Genomic DNA, 20,813 nt, shown 5'->3' with positions numbered 1-20,813 from the left:
ATAAAATCTTACCTGTAGAGTGGTGATATGTCTTTCATTGAATTTATCCTCGACGTACCTCAAAACTACTGATGTTTTGCCTACACAACCTTCTCCAAGAAGCACAATTTTAAAATTATATCCACTGCTAGACACTCCACCATTTGAGTAAGCCATTTTTCAGCACTTAACTTGCGGTGAAATGGAGTGCACATAAACAATATTTAAACTGAATTACAAATAAAAAAGTTCAAAATTGAGGATCATAAATATTTTTGCATCTGACTTATTAGTAAGTTAAAGTAATTAAATTGTAGAAAATTCACTAAGATTGAAAGTAAACATGATGTCTTCAATTTGAATCAAAACTTCAATCAAAATTTACATCTACTTCTGCATCTACAGTTTCTATCAGCTGTTGTAATAAGGAAGTTGCGTGCTCTCCTCTTTTAAATTAATCAATTTGATTTTTCAAGAACAGCAAAATTTATTCTAATATATTGAGAATAATTTATAATGGAATATATTTTTTCAATTTATCAGTATCTTAAAAGCAAAACTATCATTATTGTTTGAAATTTATTTTATTTTATTCTCACTTGATATCACAGTATACCAGCCTATTCTGTGTTTATATCCTGCGCAAAGTGCATGCGCAGAAACAGATCGGTTCAAGAGTTGTCACTTTATTTCATACTTGCTGTCATCTGTAGGTTCTAGGTATGTTTGAACGCTTCTATTATTGATTTTAATTATTTTTAACCAGTGTTTTACACCCAGATTGATCAAATAATATTAATAGAATCCTGTGTTTTGATTTAGTAAGTGTTTCATAGTGCATGTACGTTTTTAATTGAATATTTTCATTACTTTCCACCATCACCCGACCTTGGCGTCCTAAACCTCTATTGAACCGAATTGCTTGTTTGTTGTATATTCTCATCTATTTAATTTTGTATGAACACTGTTTGAATGTCTAAATTTTCTTTAATCCTGTAAGCTAACATAAATTCAAAGATCAACTCTATTTACTTACGTAATTTATTGTTGAGCAATACCGAAGCCGTTAGCTTGGTTGCAAGCTTGTCGGAAGCAACACAATGTAGGGTAATCCCTGGCCCAGACCTATTTTCTCTACTTTAACCTAGACCTTAACTTTTTTATAATAACTTTAAAATTAAAACATTTGTATATTTTGTTTAGAATTCAACTGTAAGGAATCATATCGTTAGTTCGAAATGAGAACTCTTTTATTAATTTGCCTTAGCCTATAATAGCTTTTGCATGATCAAGCTGATGACAAGCATTTTGCAGTTCGTATCGATCTCACTTTTTAAATAAATATAATGCAAACAAAGTTTGAATTAATGTCATAATCTTTTTTTCATGCATTAAATCAATTTTATTGGTTGTCAATTTTTTCTTGCGTAAAGTTGTGGAAATCATTTTCTAGGTTATTGATTTGTGATCTATTGTCATCGTAGTGATGACAGCATCTCTGTATTTTAGTATATACGTGCCAAAGTACATCAGAGTTCTTTGAAGGTAACGATTACAATATAAACAAAACTTGATTGAACTTTGAATTATCATTACGTCTACTTTCTCTTTTGATCATTAGTAGGATAATGATGCTTCACTTCTCCCTTTGTATCATTTGATAATTAGAGTAATGCCTAATGTTTAAAATAACTTAACATGTAGCCTACATGATTTGATTCTTTTATTCTGAGTAAACAGAATTATACATTATGCATTTTATACGATTATGCTAAGCATGCATGGCAGTTAGTAGTATTCAATTGAGTTAACAAAACCGTATTATCGAATACTACGATAATATGCTAGCATTCCTTTCAAGTCTAAAAATTTGTAATTACTTTAGTAATTTAGTACCTTTTGTTTGAACAAGAATATTTCAAAAAATCTTGACTTGAGGCAATCAGCTCTTTTAGCCTTATGTTGTAAGTTATTAATGCATATCCCAGCTATTAATTTATTGATGTATTTTCATAAACAAGATTGATCCAGTACATGATGTCTCAAAATTTCAAATCTTGTTTATAAACATGAATCTACTTGAAATTTCCATCTCATCAAAAATATTCAAAAGTCTATTCTAGTTTTTTTCAACTTGTAACATCCGAAGTCATAGATGACATAATGACAGTATAATATATTTAATATTTGTTGCTTGTACTCTTGAATTTATAATCTATTCAACTGCTTTTTTACCAAACCTTTATTTGGTGATAAGTTAATTCAATTGTTACATATTATGTTGTAAATATTGTATAAATCAAGTGTTTCTGCTCTTATAGCTGTCTAATTAGTTAAATCCAAATTGCATATTATCTTTGAACCTGTTGGAATGTAATAGAATGAAAAAAAATTGATACCACCTACAAACATGTATTGTTCACATTAAGTTATCATAATTTCTTATTCACATTTGTTAACTACATGTAGTGTAGTATCATGACGTGATATAATATTCTTATAGTGCAACTATGTTGACAGGTGTTTTTGTGTGGCTCCGAATTCAGCAACTGTAGAAAATCATGTTCAGCTTCCATAAACCAAAGGTGTATCGGTCCACTACAGGTTGCTGTATTTGCAAAGCCAAATCTAGCAGGTAAGACTAAAATGTTACCTTATAAATAAAAAACCAATAGTAATATCAGGGAGAAGAAGGAACTACTTGCTTTCTTCTTACTTGTTGTCGTGATCATAACCCTGAGTTAAATGTGTATCTCATATCTTTATCTCACAGCAACAACTTGTTGTTGTCGTGACCATAACTCTGAGTTAAATGTGTCGATGGGGTGTACCTGACTCAACTTAGTTCATTTCATATAGGGTAACACACATAAGTTAGATCATGTAAGAGTAATGATTCACTTTTATAAACTTCCTTAAAACCTATAACACCATCAGTTGAAATATTTAAAGAAAACATTTCGATAAAGATGGCGGTTTTAGCGAATGTACAGGTTAATCGTTTAAAATTCAAGAAAGACCTCATGAGCCTGAAAATAATCCCCCTTTGCCACTGGGAAATATAGTGTCCAGTTAGTGCATGATTTTTATTCCTGGTGTTCTTCTTGTCAAGCTCCTTTTTTCAGGTACAGCAATCTCATCAATTTTTTTTCATCGGCATATTCATTATTTATTCACTCAAATTCCTGAATAAAGTGCTAGAATAATTTTATTCTTCGTAACTTATAAATCCACAAAACATATTACACACATTTACGGCTTGATCACATGATTGGATCGCCAGCAGGAAATATTCAACAATTTGTAGATAACACAAAATTCCAGTGTATCTTCTCTTTTTCCACTTAGTAAACAACAATGCAAAAGTAAGTTCAACTCTTTGTATCAATCCGCTATCAATATTATTTGGAAACTACTAAATATCAACCAAGGAAGGCATTTCCTTATCAGAAGTTTGCTTATATTGTAGGAAAGCAAAATATTAATGGCTACTATCTTGATTAAATTATGGACATATGACTATTAGAATTTGAGATAAACTTCCTTTGTATAGTGAGTCATTTGCTAAATATGTTCATTTTTGTATTTATGCCTTTGTTGACTGTGGATACGTCAATTGCAACAAGTCAACATTGGGATGTTTACATTGACTCATTTGAACCATTTACATCAATTTCTCTACACACATTTATGTACAGCTTTTACATTTATGTAAACTATAGTTGGATTTATGCGATGGATCCATCGATTTCAATAATAGTAAACATTACATCTGGGTGGATGATTGTTTTATCTAGTGGGGAAGGTGATGAGCAGATTTTCGTTCGTATATAATAGTAGCAAGTGCAAAACAAATAAAATAATAATTTCTAATTAAGTGGGCTTAATAGGGCTACTTGAACATTTTAACACTTAAAAATGGCATTAGTGCGCTCGAAACTAGTTGTATTTATGAAAAGAAGTTCAAAAAGGGTACTAGTAATTTCTCCAATAATAGAAATGATAGTTATTTTCTACACATCTAAAAAAGTATAAAATATGACCTTCTGTATAGAATTTTATATTTTGCAATTCATATTTTTATTTTTAACATATAGAAAATTTGAATAGGCTAGCCTACTGCTTTTGTTTCTTGAATAAAATGATATTGCGCGAATTGGAAAAATATGATTGATATTTTTTGTCCTCTGTTAGGCCTATAGAATATGTAGTTTTATTGAAATCAACTAGACTAATTCTACATAGTCCAGTAAAATTTACTACTTATGAATAGCCTACATAGTTTTTAAAAATGTAGTTTTCATTATCATTGAAATCAAATTGGCTAATTTTTCAACGTATATCATGGTGTTCATATTATGTGACTTTCTTTAAGGCTTTAAGGTGTTGAAATTAATTTATCTAGGGTTATTATTATACTCAACTTCATTCAGGTGTTTGAAAATAATTTTTCAATTTTCATGTATACACATGTGATCATCTTGATTAGTTATTATTTGAATTTCTCTTGTAGTTTCTTTCTGATTTCATAAAATGCATCTTTACATGAATTAATGCAAACCTAGCTAAACTATGGTTTTTACTTTCCTTGCCCTACTACCATAGGTAAGGAAAGTATTGCTTTCCAAAAAAAATTAAGGTACCCCAATTTCAAGTTTTCTATACGTTTCAAGGTCCCCTGAGTCCAAAAACATGATTTTTGGGTATTGGTCTGTGTGTGTGTATGTGTGTGTGTGTATGTCTGTGAACACGATAACTCCATTCCTAATTAACCGATCGACTTGAAATTTTAAACTTTAGGTCAATAAGAAATAAGAAATTCAATGAAATTCAATTCAAGATGGCGGAAAAAATGGCGGATAATTACTAAAAACCATGTTTTTCTCGAAAATGGCTCTAACGATTTTCTTCAAATTTATATCGTGGATAGCTATTTATAAGCCCTATCAACTGGCATAAGTCTCATTTCAGGGAAAATTTCAGGAGCTCCGTAATATTCTTGAGAAAAATGGCGGAAAATGACTAAAAAACCATGTTTTTCACGGTTTTCTCGAAAACGGCTCCAACGATTTTCTTCAAATTTATACCATGGATAGCCATTCATAAGCCCTATCAACTGGCATGAGTCTCATTTCAGGGAAAATTTCAGGAGCTCCGTAATATTTTTGAGAAAAATGGCGGATAATGACTAAGAAGCCATGTTTTTCACGGTTTTCTCGAAAACGGCTCTAACGATTTTCTTCAAATTTTTACCATGGATAGCTATTTATAAGCCCTATCAACTGACATGAGTCTCATTTCTGAGAAAATTGCAGGAGCTCCGTAATATTCTTGAGAAAAATGACAGTTACTAAAAAACCATGTTTTTTACGATTTTCTCAAAAACGGCTCTAACGATTTTTTTCAAATCCATACCCTGTATAGTTATTTATTAGCTCTATCAACTGCAATGAGTCTTTTTCCTGTGGTACTAATGGGGGGTCCACCCAATCCTTGAGAAATGGACTTTGTAACCTCCTTCTCGTGCATGAGATAGGTAGGTACACGGTTTTTACTTTTTCTTCTTCCATATACCGTGGGTACGGTAGGTAGAGCAGTTTATAAAAAGAACACAGTCATAGTCAAGATATTTCATCTGTAGAACAGCTGTTTTGACGAATTTCAAAAAAATCATCTAATTTCACAATTTACATAAAGGAAAAAGTACTCTGAAAACAATTGTATATACACATATACAGTAGTCTGATCGTAGTTGCAAATATGTTGCCGTCAATCGTCATTTTGTTATTCCCCTAAATTATTCTCGTTTGATAATGAGGCTTATAGTTCAATGAGCAAGGAAAGTTGTGTGAGTGCACCACACCAGATTTTTATCTATGCTATGGATTTATCGTAAGTGTAAACATTTCATCTGGGTGGCGATTTTTTTCAATGTAGTGACGAAGGTGGATTTAGATCTTTCATAAATTTTCTCAAATGAATGTTGTTTTGTTTGCAGTTCCCGGTTCACGGATAGCAGAAAGTATGAGAACGACTTCGTGGAGTGCTTCCAACTGCAGGAGCCAAGGTCGGGCGAAGTGTGCAATGCGTGCGTGCTGCTAGTCAAGCGCTGGAAGAAGTTACCCGATGGCAGTCAGCGCAATTGGAGACATGTAATTAGAACCACATACAAACATTAGAACCACAATGGGTGGTTCTCGTATTTAACCAATAAGGCGAACCTCAAAAAAGTTTGCTCGAAGCCTTTTGCAGTGACGACACAACAATGTATGACGACATGTGTGTACACATGTCCTGTCGCTAGTGGCCAACCTTATTCCTTCATACTTTATAATTATAAAAATAAAACAAAATTATATCCCACAACTATTTGACAGTTATGGGCTTCAAAATCATCTCCCTATTGGGCCAGAATACAACTCTTCATTAAACAGTAGTGTTGGTGGCGTGGCACTGCCTTTTTGCCGCCTCCATGCTACTCCAACATAAACATATGATCTAAAGCAAACAGAAGTGGCGTTTCGCCATGCCACTTCTGTCTCCATTGGGACATTGGGAACTATAATTATGGGAGTTGAAAGAGTCAGCACCACACCACTTCTGTGTGAATTGGGTCTTAGGCCACTTCTCTATCATTATTTGTCTCATTACACACAAGTTTATGATCCGGTTGCACAACAGTCTGTTGAATTTTAACTGTGATTAAGTGCTCATTAAAGACGTTTTCCGATTCTGTGATTCGTTTTCGTGGTATTTAACCAGCATTTAATCACCGTTAAAATTTAACAGACTTTTGTGCTTCCGGGTCCAAGAGTTTCGAAATCCTTTATTCTTCTGATATTTTGAAACGCATACACATTTGTTGCCTCATTCAACTCATCATCGTCTCTCCCATTACACACACACACACACCCACACAAGCCTATAGTGAGATTCACGTTATAAAATCAGCACCTTATTATTAATGGTCAACTATCCTTTTTTTCATTCAATCGTATATGGTCCCGACGCCAACATCAGCCTTGAAATTATTTTTTTTTCTCAGGAAATAAAATAATCAGCTCTTAGACACTCGTCTCCAAAACATAAAATATCAGTTTCAGACCTAGCCTGACAGCAAAAATATTCAGTTCTTCTTCCAGTCACTCACAATTCTATTCTTAGCTGCTTTAACCAGTCTACAGCTCTGTTTGTGGCTTCATGCAGCTCTCTTAGGTCTTCCTCAAAAGAATGGATTGGGCACTCAGCAGTTATGTGGCTCAGGGTTTGTGTGGACATTTGTCTATGTCATTAGACAAAGCAAATAGCTCTATCCTTATCTTGATCTCTGCATCGTTGCCAAGTCTTTTGTTGACTATAAATATAATGAACCACCAAAATATTCCATCTCAATTATGAAAATTTATTATTAAATCATGAGAAAATTTATTCGTTTGACAAATAAAATTTGAGATAGAATTGATCATTGTTAACAAAAATCAATATTATATCATACATACCGGAATAACTGGATATAAATATATACTGGATAATAAATAATTGGGTGGCTCGTTGGAGTAAGTGATAACGCGCCGGTCTAATAATCGAGAGAACCCGAGTTCGAATCACGGCCGGGGCAAAAGTTTTTGACCACAGTACAATCACATAGATATGGCCACCTCGTCTTTCGGAGGAGACGATAAGCCGTCGGTTCCGACTACCTAAAAAGTAGTCGTCATCTCTCATCATCTCCCTCTCACTCATTACCCACGCACAAGCCTAAGAGCTTCTGTCCGCATCACCCTCAGTATTATTATAACTAGAATCACAGCTGCCTACTATAGAAGGCGTTGGTTACAAAAAATTGGCAGATTTGCCCCTGACTTATGGGAGTGAATCTCACTATAGGGGCCTATAGGGCTTATTTGAGCATTAGATTCAGCGATAAAAAGTGCACTTTAGTAACTGAATTTTATAGTAATACTCAGTACATTACTTAACTGTACTTCACTCTAGTATTACTTGGTAATTCAGTAACTATTGGAATTTAAAAACTTGAATTCGATTTCCCACCATCCGATATTATTCTGTTTGATCAATTAATTATATTTAAGGTCTTACTTCATAATTACATGTTTATTTACCCTATTTCTGTTTTGCTTATGCAGGTGGTCGATGCACGAGCGGGACCTGGTACAAAATCGGCAACTAAATTGAAGTCAAAACAGAAAAAGAAGATGAAGAGCAAAGTGACAGGTGAAAAGGTGGCCAGAGACAATATGGATGAAGACGGCAAGGATGTAACCATGATGGAGGCGATGAGAGAACAGAGTCCTAGTGCGCTCAGTGACGAAATCAATGGTCAGTTTCGGCATTTTCTTTTACAATTGTTTCCATCCTTTTTATTATAATCCATAGTTGCATTTGGTAACCCCTAGATAATTCCTACGGTATTTTTATCACTTTGTCAAGTCATTCTAGTCTGTTGCCAGAGCTCGCAGAATGCACATCGTCTTCACTTTGTTTATTATTGTATTGGAATGAATAATTATTTTAAAATACCCGGTTGGTTATTCCAGTTTCTTAACTTATGTTCTCCAAACACTTTGATATCGTTTAAACAATGCAAACCGGTTGAAATTTCAAACAGCGGAATAGCTGTGATGTCATACAAACAACCAAACTCAAATTCAGAACATCTAAATTCAAATATCCAATTCAGCTCAAATTCAAAATATCCAATCATCTTCATCGAAAAAAAACAAAAGAAACATAAGATTATTATCACAAAATGAATTCTACTGCAAGTGTAGTCTCTCTTGATCTTTTCTGACTTCAAGTCTCAAATATTCATTCTCAATATTTTTCACACAAGGTAACTGCATTTCTTTGATTTATACACAACTAACTAGTCTAATATAAGTATTCCAAGCTCACTTATTCACTGTTTCTTTCCTGGATGAAATTGAAAAGAAAAAGAGTAGACCTGCTTCTTATCACATGCATTTTAGAGTAGTGGGTTGATTATTATAGCTTATTTATAAATATAAATTTATTAAAATGCCATTATTTTATGTGTACAGTGAGGTCCATGTTATAATGGCAGTGAAGAAAGATAGAAGAAAAGCCTTCCGATTTTCTGTCACTGCCTTCTTTGCTTCATAGCTGATTCCGGTATATCTTATGTAATATTAACTGTGCTTGCTTTTTAAAAGTGATAAATTTTAATTTATTCGTCCAGAAAGTATATGTTTTTATGAATAAATAATACTTTTCATAATTCATTAAGAATAAATATGCTGTTAATAAATTATATTCCTACATTGTTAAAATAGGGTCTAACAACATTGCGGAGCTAGAAAGGGATAGCGCTATCTGCTTTGTTGAATGATAGACATGGACAGCAACACCAATGTTAATCGAATACTGCCATTATAACGTAGACATCACTATAGTGAAGAAGCTTCTAATACTTTGTAATGTGTATGATTCAATAGATGGGATAGGATATTAGCTTATTTCATTTATTGACGTGAACTTCACTGTAGGCCTACATTCAATCAACAAATTGACACTACACCTTTTCCAATTTTATTTGAGAAAGTATCAAGTTAATTTGAGAAAGTATCAATTGTATTTGAGAATAGTCACTTGTAATTGAGAGAATGCCAGATGTAGATGAGAATAGTCAATTGTATTTGGGAAGTCATCACATGTAATTGAGAATAGTGAATTGTATTTGAGAAATCGTCAAATGTAGAGAAGATATCAATTGAAAATGATAAAATTTTCCAACTGACATGTCGTGACTCTTCTATATCCTACAGTACAGGTTTAATTTGAGCAGGAAAGGATACTGTACTACGTACACAGTAATCCAATTTACTATCATAGGCTTTGCATGGGGGAAAATTAATATTTTCAATGGTGGAAGTATTTCCCCTGTACTGTTTACGAATGATTAATGGGTATTATTTCTATGTATGTATTGGCAACGCGACTTTTGTCTCCAAACATTTTGTGAAACATTGCACTTGATGAAGATCAAATTCTCTATGCTTGCGGCGCAACTTTATGATCAATCAATTGAATCTCTTGATCAAACAATTCGGAAATTCTTCAATCGATTTTGGGGTTAAAAATAATGTTTTATTCAAAAACTAAACGTTTTATTGGAATATCAAATATATTATATTGTTTTAAATGAGAACAGTTATGAAAAATATAAGTACTGGAAGTACTGTTTTTTTATAATCCTTTCCCAATTACAATTGACAACTTCTCGATTTCAAATCGTATGTTCTCAAATTGAAATGATACTTTTTCAAATAAGATTCACTATTCTCAATTACAAGTGATGACTTCTCAAATACAATTGAATATTCTCATTTACATCTGACGTTTTCTCAAATGCAAATGATTATTCTCAATTACAATTGATACTTTCTCAAATACAGTTGCTGAAGGTGTAGTTTGAAATACTTTGAGTTTAGCAGTTAATGGCCCATATGAATAAAACCAGAGCAAATGCTCACGTATTTTAAAGATTTTTCATCAGCTGCTTCGCTTTTGTAGCCTTACTTTGTTTTTATAGCTCACGGAAGCGCTAAATATGCAAGTAGGGGGCACCGCTTGTGTTTGCGTCGTCTGCTCTGTTTTCTTTTTATGAATAGAGTTTTAGGTTAGTTGAGTTTAGAATTTTGAAATAATAGCGTGAAAAAATGTCATCTCTATAATAATCTTTAGCATACTCTTATAATATCAATAGCCTTCTTATAATTGTCTACACTCTCATCTTCTCAAATGCTATTTCCTATTTTGTGATGGCTATCTTTATCTTCATATCAGGTAGCTGCTATCTTTTGTATTTATTCTCTTGTAGCAATAATGGTGATATATATCATGGTTGAATCTAAAAAGAGTTTTATAGTTTTCAACTATTGGTTGTGATCGTATCTGGTATAGTTTCCTCTTCCTCATACGAGCTAGTTGAGCCATTTTACTATGAGCAAAAGGTGATAAGCTGCTCTAGACTAGACTCACCTTTTTTGAAGCATTTGCTTCAAAAGTTGAGCAAATGCTCAAGTTTATTCATACAATTTTGAGTATAAGATTTTACTTCTGAGCAAATGCTCAAACTATTTTTTTGATGAGTATGAGCAAAAGGTTTTGCTCACGTTTATTCATAGAAAATGAAGCAAATGCTCCATATTTTAGAAGTATAAGCAAATGCTCAACTTTATTCATATGGTGGCCCATTGTGTGTTGTTTAGGTGGCGACTCTCTTTCCGACCTGAGCATTCCGCCTAGTCCGACACCCAGCGAAGACCCACAGCAGCATCAGCAGCAGTATGCACCCTCCACGAGCACTCGTACCCCCTCCAACCCCCACCGCACCCGCGCCATGTTGAAGCGGCTGGCCCCGCCCCCTATGCCTGCACCTATCAGCGCCTTCGTTAACTCCGATTACTGGAAACGGTAAGTTGAGCTCCAATGCTCTACAATTTAATATTTCTCTTGTGCCTGAACCAAAACTGTACATGTGATATATGATTAATGATATTTGTTGTTCATTGAATTGATGGGAATAGGTTTCACCGTCTTTGTCAAGATTTCTCACACTCTTCAGTCTAACTATTACCTGAATTTCATATTTCTCTTGTGTCCGAACCAAAACTGTACATGTGTTCTGAACATTTGTATCATACTTTTGATGTAGATGAGGTTTGTTTTGGCGTTAATCTGTTGAGTTGTATTATTATTTCTATATTTATAGAAATATATTTATCTGTTGTGTCCTGTGTTACAGTGAGAAAGTATGCTGCGGCATCATATTCAAAGGCCGCAACGGCCAGGTGCTAATCGACTCGCGCTTCTTCAAGCCGTGCGACCATCGCGACGCCACTTCGTCGCCACCGTCTGTCACCACCGTAGTGGCACCTTCGCATGCGCCAAAGGCCACTTGCCCCACCACCGCTTCCTCGCCACCGTTCAGCGACACATCCTCCGACTCCGGCTACGATGAGTCGTCCAATCAGAGCGAAGTGACGTCACTGCTCAGTATAGCCACTGCCGCTGCGACCGCCAATTAACCAAGGTACAACTTAGCCAATTATCGAGTTTATTAATTATTAATTTTATTAGTTACGTACGTGTACGGTTATCAAAATTCGACAAAAATTATTCAAAAAAAATGTAACTGGTACAGTGGAACTTCAGTTTGTCGAATACTTGTAAATTTTTCATCAGAAGCCGGAATTCAGTTACAAACGTCGAAATTTGTTTAAATAATTGGATTACTTCCAAAAAAATTAATTGAAATGTGTTCGACTTTGAGAGATGGGTCAGATTCTATTGGTTAGAACTGAAATCCTTCCAATCGGGTTAGAAACCATTCTCGGTTGAGCTTTATGTTTTTTCGTTTTGCTCCCAATCATTGCCATTATTTGAAAATTTTCATATAAATTAATAGAAGAAAATGTTTCTCTTCTATTATTAAATCAAGGTTTTTATTGTACTTATAAGTAAATATGGTAAATCAATTGAATTGAGTGAGATTATTACATTCAACTACAATAATATGATATCTTTCATCTGAATCGTTCAGCTTGAACTAGAAGCTATAGAATCATTGCAGTAGTACACTATTATAAGCGTGAACAATGATCATGAAAAAAGTATTCTATTATTTTCCTAATTGATATTTGACTGAATAATAAATCGGAATCTTAAAAACCACCTTGAAGTTCAATATACAGATAAATATGGTCTAATGAGAAGATCCCTAGTTGCTCGATGCGGGGATGAGCGGAAGTTGAAATACGTCAACTGCGCATGCCTGGCTGCTGTATTCCTCATTATAATAAAATCACGGCGTGCTAGACTTGAATAGATGGCAAAAACTTAGCTGGCTGATCAAATGTTTTTGCTATACATAGTAGCGTATTGATGCTGTGGAATCAGTCCGTGACTTGAGAATCATTGCATTAGTACACAATTATAAGCGTGAAAAATGATCATTAAATAAGTATTCTATTATTTCCCTAATCGATATTTGACTGAATAATAAATCGGAATTTTGAAAAAACAACCTTCAAGTTCAATATACACTTCCGCGATTGCATTAAAGCTTCAATAGAAGCTGAGTCAAAGTAGCTTTCAATTCAAAGTTATCATGGATGAGACTTATTGATCTTTAGAAGAAACTCTTTGTTTATGAATTTTTCATCTCGTTCTGCTGGCAATTGCTGGCACAGGGCAATCTTTAAAACCACAGCAACGATACATATACTAATACATTGTCGGTCCAAACTACGATTGTATTATACTATGCATTTAAAACTTACCAAGTGTAATTATGTCCATAAACAAAGTCGTGATACAGTTAATTCTAAGGAGTAGATTTCTTCTTAATTTTTTATCTCTCATAGATTGAATCTTATGATAATCCTTATTTAAATTTTAATCCGAACGATTGGAGCTCTACTGTACCACGACTATAGTAATATATTTATAAAATTTGTTATTTATTGTACGTAAACAGACGAATCGAAGTGGATTGTGTTCAATATTGAAGGTTTCAAGGATAGTGTGGTTTCATGTCAATTGTCGTGGCAAAGAACCACGCTATTCTACGACTTTCTTTTTTAGACATTTGTAACTGTGATCGAGCTGATAGTTTAGTCAACAGTGTGTAATCGATTGTATTCAGTCAATTTCTCATCAGTGTTCATCTATAATTTATTATTTTTTCAATCTATTCTCATTTTTATATCTTCAATCTTTATTTGAGATTGATTTTATTGTGAATGATTGAAATATTGAGTTGATATTACTTTGTAAACCTTGAGTAGGGTCTGTCAATCATTAAACGTAGAGTTGAAAGTATGAAACATGGAGGAACATTGCTTTTAATGGATATTTTACACATAAAAGTGTATTTTATTGTTGGATAAATATTAGTATATTATTATTAAATCATATTTTCGGCTAATGAAGTTCTGAATTAAGAATAGTTCTCGCATTATCTTGATATCACGTCATTAACACCTCCATTCGCAAAATTTAAATATATTTTTTTCTATTAAGTTCCTGTATTCTTAGGATCAACTTATTCTTATTCTTATTTGACTCAAACATTCCATGAATTTTTCTAATTTGTCTCATACTGAACGATAATTTAAAGCTCGATCACAGTAAAACGTTCATGAAATAACAAAAAATATGATAATAATGATAACAAATGCTGCCAAACAATCAACTTAATTGGGTCCAATTTTGAGCGCAGAGTTGATATATTTGTGAACAGATTCAGAATAACGTCACAATATACTATGATTGTAATAAGTATGATTATTATGGTAGTGATGATGATTTGAATGAGCTGAGTTTGATCAAGGCTTACTACTTGATTTCAAAACTCAGCGTTGTCTCTAGTGGAAAATTTGTTGGTAGTAAAAATTATTATATTCGCTGTTAGATTATTTATTTATTCTAGCCTTTGTTATAAACTTCAATTAACTTTATTCTATAATTAAATTATCCTTCTGATTAGCTTAATCTATGTTCAGTGATAATGTGTAATGTTCATTTTCTACCTTTTTCAATATTATTTAATTCCAGATTTCGTTTTTTCCAAATATGTATAATCTTTCCTAGTATTATTTGATTACTATTAAATATAACGTTTTATATAAGTGTAAATATAATGATTATGTACTGCCAATTTATTTTGTTACCACTACAACAAAATGATACAAAGTATTCAGGCATTTTAAAATATTTTATGGGATAATTTAATTTTTTTAAGAGATCATGTCAGTCAGTAACCAGGTTTATGAATAAGATAGGTTACATGAGTTCTCAGTGATTCATTTTATAATGTATTTGCAGAGTGAATGTCTTAATTTATTTCATTTTAATCGTTTTTTATCTTGGCTTTAATGTACGATTTTAATCAGGTGTTGCAAGAATTGCTTGTTAAGCTTCCTGGGCTTTAGTTAAATTTTCTTATTCTTTTTTAATTGTTTGTGCTGATCATTGTAATAATTTTTATTTTTCTGAAGTAAGTAGATTCGCATATGGAACTGACTAATCGACTGTTTATAGAAATTGAAATTTTCCTTAATTGGTAGGTTAGTGAATGAAAGACTCCAGTGATTGAATGATTGACATATTACATTCCTGAAAATTCCCCGATGGCCTCTCAATATTGTTCGAGTAATTTTTTCTTTTAGCGATATTTCATCTTCTGAAATAGCAGTCACTTATTATCGATATTTTCATTACAGTACTTTCACGCACTACCCATTTTTCATTATACTTGCTTTTCCTCTAAGGCTCAACTCACACTTACGCGACTCACGTAGAGAAGAGACTCGACTCTAGTCTAGAGCATGTGTTTCCAAATGGTGACACTCAGAACAGTCGATTCTAGTCTCTACGAGGTCACCATTTGAAATACAAGCTCTCGACTAGAGTCGAGTCTCTTCTCGTCCTGAGTCGCGTAAGTGTGAGTTGAACCTTAGAATTACTAACTTGCAGCATTTTTGTATAAATATGCATCTGAACGCACAATAATTTACAGTTAGACACAACAGTTTACCACATTTTCCTTCATGTGAAGCCCCAACCCAACCGAAAAATCACATGGATGTTTCTTTATTTCATCCATACATCTCATATGTTTTATCGAGCGGTATTTTCATTCTAACTGTGTAGTATGTTAAAACAAACTATAACTTTGCACAAATTATTTAAGTTCTTTTCAAATTGTAAAAAAATCCGTGAAATCAATAATAATTACTGATTTCAATGAATTCATACGATTTTATTATTACATTTCTCTTGACTGATTTTGTAGATTTTTATCAAAACTATATCATAAAACAACTACTATTATAAAGCATGATCAAAGTTGATTTTCAAGGAACTACTTAGCTCTTGTCAGTTCCATTTTGCTTATTTTTTATTAGAATGTTATTGAAGAAATGTTTAAGAGTATATTTATAGAGTGTAATAAATTTAATATCAATATCATTAACGATAATAGCGCAAATTATCAAGTATTACAGCAATAAGAGCATTGATTAAATTTTTAGAGTTTATATTATTATAAGCATATCACTGTCCTTGCTATTTCTGTTTTGAAAGATGGACCCGTCATTTAGCTAGACACTTTTACCAGTAGTGTACGTTATAATATTATATTCATAGTACAATAATATCAACTCAAATAATCAAACTGTTTTTATGCTTGTGAATTGATCATTTCCAATCAAATTCCACCAAGCAAGGAATCTAAATACTTCTTCCAAATCATAAAACTTTTCAAGTAGCTAATTATTATTTTTCATTTTTAAAATTTGTTTCCAACACATACAATTTCCAAAACCTTGCAGTTACTGTACTGCATTTAAGTTTAAATGATTTTCAAATAAGAATTAATACTTCATTCTCTCTTGAAATTCATAATTTATTTCAATAATGTAATTTTTCCATTAATTTTTTTAGGGATTTGCTTTCTTGTGTTGAAATATTCACTGATCAGATAAATCATTTTGCAAGTTTCGAAAACTTGAGATTTTATTCTTTGAACCAACAAAAATGGTCTCAAGTACTGTACTGCTAAAATACTTGAAAAGCAAAGCATTTCTGCAATCCAATTCTATCTTGAATCTATTCAAAACTTTGCCTCGACATCATGAATCTATCAAAGCAGAACACTGATAGCCCATTCAACAATTCGCTAGAACATTGCTTTGACTAGTGATTGAATTTATAATTTCAAACACAATGTCAGAATCGTTCCAATTCTAGTAATGATCTATCTAATATTAGTGAGGTTCTATCCATCGTTAGTGACATCTAATTAATATTAGTAAGGTTTTGTCTGATATTGGTGATAACGAATCTTCCTAATATTAGTGTTGATAAGTATTGTTTGAAGTTTGTGATCTCGCTGTGGATTTTGTTGAAACAAATCGGTCGCCTATGTCTGTATGTGTTCATAAGGCAGGTATGTGTGCAATACTTAATTAATTATTCTGATGTGATGCCTGTTTGATAAGATGTGTCAAGTTTTTCTATGAATACTCTTTGAATTGAGAAGATAATAACGATTTCTATCTATATTTAGCTTTCCTACCAACTCACTCATGACTCGTTGTTGATGTTGCTGCTTGATCAATATTGTTGTTATGCAGTTGGTCCATTTGTGTATGTGTGTGTGCAAGGTTAAAAGCATATTATATGCGTCTAGTTTGATACGTTGCAAACTGTGAACATGCATTAGAATGATCCCTCAACCATGAAAGAGTTCCTCAATTTGTTAATAGAAAAACTTGCAATGATTATTAGAGCCTTAACTGAATATAAGTAATATAGTATGTACTTGGAATGGACATTGTCAACATATTTTTGTCAGTGTATCATGTTAATATTGATGCATTGATGGTTGTTGAATAATAGTTTGTATTAATAAGCATTTCCATCAGTCATTTGTGCTGGTCAGAATAGGTTACAATTGTGTAAATAAAAGTATTTTCCTAATTATTTTTAGTGATACATTTACCTCATTTTCATTTTATGATAAGTTTTGTCTTTTTGTGTAGGGACAGTAATTTGAAAACTATTATTGTATTATCAGTACTCTGATGGCTTGCGTTTACTTTAAATTTTAATTATTTGAAGCAATTGCTTCTAATCAAATAGCTGAATTGTGTATTAAATTTCAACTAAGATAATGTTGATATCAATTTTTTATGTAGAATTTTTCAGTCAGTTTGTATTTAAAGAATTTGTTGCATTGGTTTTTTTACTGTTTAACATGTGGAAACAGCTAATGAGTTGAATATAAAAGTTTTCGTTTTTGTATTATTTAGATTTGAAAATTGAGGATGTGTACGTTTAATTTCTAGAAATTAGCTCGAACTTATGAAAAAATAATGAATATTCTGTGATAAACAAAATTTCTTAAATTTCGATGGTCGTCTAATTTCTTAGTAATTCTGAATTCATTAATAGAATCTTTTAAGATCTGCTTTTCAAGGAAACATACTGTGAGAGGGGATTTTTATTTTGAATCTAGCTATTCTATTATGTGACTACTAATGATTACAAAAATGTTGAGTGTATATGAAAATTGATTAGTATAAAAAAGTGTGTAAGTTTTAATTTTCTGCAAGAACGATTCTCTAATATTTGTTTCTTAGTAGCTCTTCATTAAAATTTATGAACTATCTCACTTTCAGTAATTTTACTGTGCATTCAAAATGCAATTCATCAGTAGCATAAACTTCGATTTAATGCTGATCGCCGTTCTTGTAAAATTGATGTGGTGGTCAACTGAGAAACAATGTTTAGATTTTGACGTTCTTTTTATTGGAATCAATACATTATTTCATGCCTCGATCACAACCTTGATTTCATTTAGAAACTACTTTTACATAATAATCAGAATTACATTCTGAAAATGTTGAAAAAGCCATCAGTAGTCACGTGATCAAAATAACTAGACGTTCTCACCTCTCTACTTCAATCTCGTGCTTATAGTGCATTTCAATTGCAAATTTATTATAATTATTAACGTTTGAAATTATGTATTATTGTGTTGAAGCCTGCCAAAGAGAATAACATAATATTATGTTCAGCTACTGTAATAGATATGTTAATGATCTCCTAGGCAAGTTTATTTTTAATTTTGTTGTATGATAAATATTGTATTAATATACGCATATTATCTAGATAGAATCTGTGTCGTGGTAGTACTGTATATTGTGATGTACGAATATTTTTAATTGTATGATGAAAGTACGATGTCACTCCTGTTGTACGGTAGGTAAGATTGATGAAGATTATAATATATTATTGATGAAATTGATAATACTTGAATATTAAATAGACATAAAAGTCTATAAAATAAAGTTTGACCCAATACTTACTGCCACTGACATGTTTTAGAAAGCATTTTTATTGTAATATCTCTAGTAATTGTTGAACATGTAAATAAGTACTGTATCCTATACTATTTTGTAGCTAAGTCATTTTTATCGAAGCTATTGATATTTAGGATAGTTATTTGGATATTCCACTGAAGTCTGTCTTTTCTATCATGTTATTTAAAGGTTCATTATAAGAGTACAAGTCGTGTTTTTTTGCTCATGAGCTTACTTGACTGGTGTGAGCAGTTTAATCACTTATGATCAATTTCTCTATTATTCAACCTCATCAAGTACTTTCCTGTCAATTTCAGGCTAGATTTTTGACATTTCTCCACTAACAAACAAGCTTCGGTTTATAGGGGAAAATCATCCATTCACAAACTAAGACTCTACAATATACTTCCTTTCTCCCCAAAATGTGATTACGTTTCTCATCAGGGATAATTGATCACAGATTTCGTTAAATATCATCTTAATGACATCACAGGTGATAAAATGTGCAACTCCCTGCAATTAACTTGTCTCTAATATATATCCGGCTTCAATTCCGATTCTTGATGTCCCTTAATATTTTAGTCGCATGTTCTCGAGTCATGTATCAATTATTACCAATCTAGTCGGTTGAAACTGTATCAACTAAATTTTTACCAATCGCAGTTCCAATACGATATTACCTCCTGATTTATCATAATTTTGAAATTGACCAGTTAATCTGTTCTACTGAATTCAATGTATTAAGTTATGCAAAATATAATAGTAAGTGGGATATGATTCATTCGCCTCTGTTAGCTGATCATTCGTCATTGCTGATTGGATTGGCTTTTCTGGTTATTCTTGGATATTGAAAAATGTATGGCTAGTCTAGTTGGACAAACGCTGATCAAGGTTTGACAGTTGATCAACCGTTACACCTTTTAAGATTGGTTGCAGATCAACCTTGATTCCCATTTGAGCAACTAATCGTTAAGAAGAATTTAAACTGTCAATCCTATTCATTTTTTATTCATTCAGAAATTTCATTATACTCTATTTTAACTATGCTTTCATGAGTTTTATTGTATTCTTAATTTGTATTTCAAGTCATGGAAAATATTTATGTAAGTTAGCTTCATAATTTTTTACACGTTTAATACGTTTTGATGAATTCCAGTTTATCGATACAAGTGAAACTGTTTTTTTTTCTTCTAAGGAATGTGAAGTACATTAATTTATTCATCTATGAGCCGAACTGTGCAAGTTTTCACTATACTATCACGTTAAGATTGTGTATCTGTTTTCTGAAAACATTGTCACATATTATTGAACTTCCTATATTTAATAATTTAAATTATAATTATGTGACAGCTTTCAAATATAAGAACCACAAGCATAAATGTTTACTATTCACGAAATCCCATCGATTTTTAACCACCTATAAAAATAATCATTTTCATTGATTGTGTTTTCTTATTGATGCAAAGTTCGTACAATTTTAAGCAGACAATGTGTTCACCTTAATATGGTGCTTTGATTTGTTTTTCTTTTAATTTCCGTCCATTCTGGTTGGTAGCTTAATTTATGTTCTCCCATAAATATAATCACACTTGTACGGTGGTGTAGCCTTGAGAGTTTTGTCAAAACAAAGTACTTCATCAGAGTCAACAGTGATTATATATCAAAGCCTTTTTTTATTTAATTTGCAAATGTAAATAATGTTATTCAAGCGACTTACTGCAATCAAATATTGATTAATGATAATATAGCCAGCCAATGGTTTGTGTGGATTTTTTTTGTCAAATTTGCGATTTTTTGTTCCACATTATGAAACTTGTAAGTTATATGTATTAGCCAACATAAGTGTTGATAGGTTTCTATTATACTGTATCTGTGTACTTCTTTAGTTTTAATAGGCAAATATATTTTCAATGAATAAAA

General features: G+C 32.2%; 2 protein-coding genes across 3 annotated transcripts in view; one reads left to right on the top strand and one right to left on the bottom strand.

The window, feature by feature from the left end:
- LOC111050066 (ras-related protein Rab-21) overlaps positions 1-401 on the bottom strand; it is an 8,823-nt gene extending 8,422 nt beyond the window's left edge. The window contains exon 1 of the mRNA XM_022336306.2: positions 13-401. Coding sequence (XP_022191998.1) covers positions 13-156 — 144 coding nt within the window. The 5' untranslated portion in view covers positions 157-401. The remainder of the gene's footprint in view (positions 1-12) is intronic.
- On the top strand, positions 399-20,813 carry LOC111050067 (SIN3-HDAC complex-associated factor). Of its 2 annotated transcripts, none has more exons than XM_022336307.2 (6): positions 399-699; positions 2,500-2,614; positions 5,978-6,131; positions 8,127-8,319; positions 11,232-11,436; positions 11,768-20,813. In XM_022336307.2, the coding sequence occupies exons 2-6, from the start codon at positions 2,541-2,543 to the stop codon at positions 12,048-12,050; spliced, it is 909 nt and encodes a 302-aa protein (XP_022191999.2). In that variant the 5' UTR covers positions 399-699; positions 2,500-2,540; the 3' UTR covers positions 12,051-20,813. The 2 variants fall into 2 exon arrangements, with proteins under 2 accessions (XP_022191999.2, XP_022192000.2); XM_022336308.2 differs by having other exon boundaries at positions 654-800.

Source organism: Nilaparvata lugens, chromosome 6 (assembly GCF_014356525.2).
Source record: "Nilaparvata lugens isolate BPH chromosome 6, ASM1435652v1, whole genome shotgun sequence".
Lineage (NCBI taxonomy): Eukaryota > Metazoa > Arthropoda > Insecta > Hemiptera > Delphacidae > Nilaparvata > Nilaparvata lugens.
The sequence above is the reverse complement of the archived record's forward strand: the minus strand, read 5'-3'. Positions and strand labels throughout refer to the sequence as shown.

Coding starts and splice junctions, on each gene's coding strand:
- LOC111050067 (XM_022336307.2), top strand. CDS start 2,541: ATGTTCAGCTTCCATAAACCAAAGGTGTATCGGTCCACTACAGGTTGC. Junction 8,320..11,231: donor GCTCAGTGACGAAATCAATG/GTCAGTTTCGGC, acceptor TGTGTTGTTTAG/GTGGCGACTCTCTTTCCGAC. Junction 11,437..11,767: donor AACTCCGATTACTGGAAACG/GTAAGTTGAGCT, acceptor CCTGTGTTACAG/TGAGAAAGTATGCTGCGGCA.